General features: G+C 46.2%; 1 protein-coding gene across 3 annotated transcripts in view; it reads left to right on the forward strand.

Annotated features, from left to right (window-relative positions):
- The window catches only part of LOC115189478 (carboxypeptidase Z), a 32749-nt gene extending 26955 nt beyond the window's left edge, over positions 1-5794 (forward strand). For all 3 annotated transcript variants that reach the window (XM_029748093.1, XM_029748095.1, XM_029748094.1), the window contains exons 14-16: positions 642-741; positions 2523-2668; positions 5392-5794. In XM_029748093.1, the coding sequence (XP_029603953.1) occupies positions 642-741; positions 2523-2668; positions 5392-5628 (483 nt within the window). In that variant the 3' untranslated portion in view covers positions 5629-5794. The remainder of the gene's footprint in view (positions 1-641; positions 742-2522; positions 2669-5391) is intronic.
- The last annotated feature ends 206 nt before the right edge of the window (positions 5795-6000 follow it).

Consider the following 6000-nt stretch of genomic DNA (forward strand, 5'->3'; position numbering starts at 1 on the left):
CCGTGGAAGGGACACCGATCCTGAATAAGTTTTAAGCTGCCACCCTACTGTATATTTCTCCCGCTCACCGGCCTCCACTGACCTTAGCATTCCCTGACATTCGCTGATAGGGTTGCAAATTACGGAAACTTCCCCAAAATTTCCTGTATTTCCAGTAATCCTGGTTGGGAGAATCCTGGAATTAGGGGGGGGGGAATAAGCAGTAAATCCAGGAATCCTGGAGATTCCTGGAAAACCAGGGAGTGTTGTTAAAATAACCCTATGTCATTCCCCAAGCCTGATGTTCCCTGGTGTTATTCCCTGGTGTTATTCCCTGGTGTTATTCCCTGGTGTTATTCCCTGGTGTTATTCCCTGGTGTTGTTCCCTGGTGTTATTCCCTGGTGTTGTTCCCTGGTGTTATTCCCTGGTGTTATTCCCTGGTGTTATTCCCTGGTGTTATTCCCTGGTGTTATTCCCTGGTGTTATTCCCTGGTGTTATTCCCTGGTGTTATTCCCTGGTGTTATTCCCCAAGCCTGATGTTCCCTGGTGTTATTCCCTGGTGTTATTCCCTGGTGTTATTCCCTGGTGTTATTCCCTGGTGTTATTCCCTGGTGTTATTCCCTGGTGTTATTCCCTGCTGTCGTTCCATCTCTTCTCCAGGTCCACAGAGGTATTAAGGGAGTGGTGAAGGATGAGGAGGGCTATGGAATAAAGGGAGCGTCCATATCTGTCAGGGGAATTCGTAAAGATGTCACCACAGGTAACCACCGTAATAACTGATAGCCATAGTTCCGGATAATGTCTGCAACCCAAATGGCTGCTTCTGAGCAGGACCCTCTGTTAGAGTTCTATGGAGGCAATGAGGAGCCCAAATGGCTACTTCTGAACAGGGCCCTCTGTTAGAGCTCTATGGAGGCAATGAGGAGCCCAAATGGCTACTTCTGAACAGGGCCCTCTGTTAGAGCTCTATGGAGGGAATGAGGAGCCCAAATGGCTACTTCTGAGCAGGGCCCTCTGTTAGAGCTCTATGGAGGGAATGAGGAGCCCAAATGGCTACTTCTGAGCAGGGTCCTCTGTTAGAGTTCTATGGAGGGAGAAAGGAGCCCAAATGGCTACTTCTGAGCAGGGCCCTCTGTTAGAGCTCTATGGAGGGAGAAAGGAGCCCAAATGGCTACTTCTGAACAGGGCCCTCTGTTAGAGCTCTATGGAGGGAGAAAGGAGCCATTTGGGACATAGATCATAACTGGTTTCATAACAGAGCTTTTACAGACGCTCCAAGCGGTTTACATTCTATGGTGGAAATGTAGAGATGTTGGCAGTATACACGCAAGGAAAAGCAACATAAGAGCCTTTTTATTTCCCTGTTTGGTCAGGTCAGGGTGTGATTTGGGTGGGCATTCTAGGTTTTCTATTTCTTTGTTGGCCGGCTATGGTTCCCAATCAGAGGCAGTTGTCTGTCGTTGTCTCTGATTGGGGATCATACTTATGCAGCCAGTTTTCCCACCTTAGTTTGCGGGATCTTGTTTTTGGTACTGCGCTGTGTAGCCCTACTGAACGTTACGTTTTCGTTTGTATTTGTTTTGTTTTCGGTGTTCATTTAAAAATGTAAAATGTACGCCTACCACGCTGCACCTTGGTCCGATCCTTCCATCGACGTGCGTAACACTGTCTCCCTCCTTCACTGTCTCCTTCCCTGTCTCCTTCCCTTCCCCTCCCTCCCCCTCTTCATCCCTCTCTCCCTCCCTCCTAACTCCCTCCCTCTCTCAATTCAATTTAAGGGCTTTATTGGCATGGGAAACATGTGTTAACATCGCCAAAGCAAATGAAATAGATAATAAACAAAAGGGAAATAAACAATAAAAATGAACAGTAAACATTACTCTCGCAGAAGTTCCAAAAGAATAAAGACATTTCAAATGTCGTATTATGTCTATATACAGTGTTGTAACGATGTGCAAATAGTTAAAGTACAAAAGGGAAAATAAGTAAACATAAATATGGGTTATATTTACAATGGTGTTTGTTCTTCACTGGTTGACCTTGTTGCATTTGCTCAGTACATTGTTTTCACTGATGAAATGTACGAGTCTGCTGATAATGGTAATGCAGAGGATTTTCCCAAGGTTGCTGTTGACGCATATCCCACGGTAGTTATTGGGGTCAAATTTGTTTCCACTTTTGTGGATTGGGGTGATCAGTCCTTGGTTCCTAATATTGTGGAAGATGCCAGAGCTAAGGATGGTGTTAAAGAGTTTAAATATAGCCCATTTTTCTTGTCTGTATATTTTATCATTTCATTGTGGATACCATCAACACCACAGGCCTTTTGGGTTGGAGGGTTGGTATTTTGTACTGTAGTTCATTTAATGTAATTGGAGAATCCAATGGGTTCTGGTAGTCTTTAATAGCTGATGCTAAGATTTGTATTTGATATGTCTCTCTCTCTCTCTCTCTCTCTCTCTCTCTCTCCCTCCCTCACTGTCTCCTTCCTCCCTCCCTCCATCTCTCCATCCCTCTCCCTCTCCCTGCCTCTCTCTATAGCGGAGGATGGTGATTACTGGAGGTTAATGAACTCAGGAACACACATCATAACAGCATCAGCTAAAGGTTACTCCAAGGTCAGCAAGAGAATTTACCTGCCTGCTCACCTGGAAAAAGCTGGGCGGGTCGACTTCCTGCTCAAAAAGGTACCTGTAAAGTTAGAGGTTTATCTGTGATCTGTGATGTTTCTGTGCCAGGATCAGAGTTTGAGAAATATGATGTTGATGTCAGTGTCATGATATCTGAGGTGTTGATATCAGTGTCATGATATCTGAGGTGTATTATGTTGATGTCAGTGTCATGATATCTGAGATGTTGATGTCAGTGTCGTGACATCTGAGGTGTTGATGTCAGTGTCATGATATCTGTGATGTTGATATCTGAGGTGTTTATATCAGTGTCATGATATCTGAGGTGTTGATGTCAGTGTCATGATATCTGAGGTGTATTATGTTGTCAGTGTCATGATATCTGAGATGTTGATGTCAGTGTCGTGACATCTGAGGTGTTGATGTCAGTGTCATGATATCTGTGATGTTGATATCTGAGGTGTTTATATCAGTGTCATGATATCTGAGGTGTTGATGTCAGTGTCGTGATATCTGAGGTGTTGATATCTAAGGTGTTGATGTCAGTGTTGTGATATCTGAGGTGTTGATGTCAGTGTCGTGATATCTGAGGTGTTGATATCTAAGGTGTTGATGTCAGTGTTGTGATATCTGAGGTGTTGATGTCAGTGTCATGATATCTGAGGTGTTGATGTCAGTGTCGTGATATCTGAGGTGTTGATGTCAGTGTCATGATATCTGAGGTGTTGATATCTGAGGTGTTGATGTCAGTGTTGTGATATCTGAGGTGTTGATGTCAGTGTCATGATATCTGAGGTGTTGATGTCAGTCTCGTGATATCTGAGGTGTTGATATCAGTGTCGTGATATCTGAGGTGTTGATGTCAGTGTCATGATATCTGAGGTGTTGATATCAGTGTCATGATATCTGAGGTGTTGATGTCAGTGTCATGATATCTGAGGTGTTGATATCAGTGTCGTGATATCTGAGGTGTTGATATCAGTGTCATGATATCTGAGGTGTTGATGTCAGTGTCTTGATATCTGAGGTGTTGATATCAGTGTCATGATATCTGAGGTGTTGATGTCAGTGTCATGATATCTGAGATGTTGATATCTGAGGTGTTGATGTCAGTGTCATGATATCTGCGGTGTTGATGTCAGTGTCATGATATCTGAGGTGTTGATGTCAGTGTCATGATATCTGTGATGTTGATATCAGTGTTGTGATATCTGAGGTGTTGATATCAGTGTCATGATATCTGAGATGTTGATATCTGAGGTGTTTATATCAGTGTCATGATATCTGAGGTGTTGATGTCAGTGTCATGATATCTGTGATGTTGATGTCAGTGTCATGATATCAGAGATGTTGATATCTGAGGTGTTTATATCAGTGTCATGATATCTGAGGTGTTGATGTCAGTGTCATGATATCTGAGGTGTTGATATCTGAGGTGTTGATATCTGAGGTGTTGATGTCAATGTCATGATATCTGAGGTGTTGATATCAGTGTCGTGATATCTGAGGTGTTGATATCAGTGTCGTGATATCTGAGGTGTTGATATCAGTGTTGTGATATCTGAGGTGTTGATATCAGTGTCGTGATATCTGAGGTGTTGATGTCAGTGTCATGATATCTGAGGTGTTGATGTCAGTGTCATGATATCTGAGGTGTTGATATCAGTGTCATGATATCTGAGGTGTTGATATCTGAGGTGTTGATATCTGAGGTGTTGATGTCAGTGTCATGATATCTGAGGTGTTGATATCTGAGGTGTTGATATCTGAGGTGTTGATGTCAGTGTCATGATATCTGAGGTGTTGATATCAGTGTCATGATATCTGAGGTGTTGATATCAGTGTCATGATATCTGTGGTGTTTTATCTTTTTTTCACATTTCTCTTCTTCTTTCTGTATTCCACCTTTTCTGTTTCCGTTATCCTGTTTCTGCCTTCCTCTTCCTGTTTCTGCCTTCCTCTTCCTATCTTCTCCTCCTTCTCCTCACCCTGCTGTCTCCTCCCCCTAATCATCATCATCATAGAGCAGTAGAACCTGACCTGTTATTCCCCAGCTCCTCCCTCTCTCCCTCCCGGTCGGAGTAGAGCAGTAGAACCTGACCTGTTATTCCCCAGCTCCTCCCTGAACGTCTGTCAGCTCCACCCATCATCATCATCATCATATTCTTCCTCTTCTCTTCTCCCTCTCCCCTTTCATCCATCCTCGTCCTCCTCGTCCTCGTCTTTCTCCCCCTCCTCCTCCTCGTCCTCCAAATCTGAGAACAGTAGAACCAGACTACCACCTGTTGTTCTCCAGTTCCTATCTCCTCCCTCCTCCCCTCTCCTCCCCTCTCCCTCTCCTCCCTCCTCCCCTCCCCTCTCCTCTCCTCTCCCTCTCCTCCCTCCTCCCCTCCCCTCTCCTCTCCTCTCCCTCTCCTCACTCTCCTCCCTCCTCCCCTCTCCTCCCTCTTCCCCTCTCCCTCTCCTCCCCTCTCCCGCTCCTCCCTCTTCCCCTCTCCTCCCTCTTCCCCTCTCCCTCTCCTCCCTCTCCCTCTCCTCCCTCTCCTCCCTCACCCCTCTTCCCCTCTCCCTCTCCTCCCCATCTCCTCCCTCTCCCTCTCCTCCCTCTCCTCCCTCACCCTCTCCTCCCTCCTCCCCTCTCCTCCCTCCTCCCTCTCCCTCTCCCTCTCCTCCCTCCTCCCTCTCCCTCTCCCTCTCCCTCTCCTCCCTCCCCCCCTCTCCCTCTCCTCCCTCCTCCCGTACCTCTCATTAAAGATAGGTATTTCTCTCCTCTCCTCCAGGTCCCTGTACAGCCAGTACGACCAGACTACCACCTGTTCCTCAGCTCCTCCCTGGACACTTACGAGCGCTTCGACCCTTACAACCAGTTCCAGAGCTACGGCCGCTCCGAGCCGGGAGAACCGAGAGAACCCAGGGATCCGGGGATGGCAGGAGAGTGGCAGGAGAAGCCCTGGTGGTGGACCTACTTTACTCAGGCAGGGGTCTCTGCTCCCACCTGGCTGCTACGCAACATCTAGAAGACTGGACAGGATAAAGACTGAAATGTCACACTATTCCCTTGTTTTGTGCACTACATTTGACCAAAGCCCATAGAGCAGGAGGCCTTCTTTGTAGTTTGCATCCCAAATGGCACCCTGTTCCCTATATAGTGCACCCTATTCCCTATATAGTGGACCCTATTCCCTATATAGTGCACCCTGTTCCCTATATAGTGCACCCTGTTCCCTATATAGTGCACCCTGTTCCCTATATAGTGCACCCTATTCCCTATATAGTGCACCCTATTCCCTATATAGTGCACCCTATTCCCTATATAGTGGACCCTATTCCCTATATAGTGCACCCTATTCCCTATATAGTGCACCCTATTCCCTATATAGTGCACCCTG

The sequence above is a fragment of the Salmo trutta genome, unplaced genomic scaffold (genome assembly GCF_901001165.1).
Source record: "Salmo trutta unplaced genomic scaffold, fSalTru1.1, whole genome shotgun sequence".
Lineage (NCBI taxonomy): Eukaryota > Metazoa > Chordata > Actinopteri > Salmoniformes > Salmonidae > Salmo > Salmo trutta.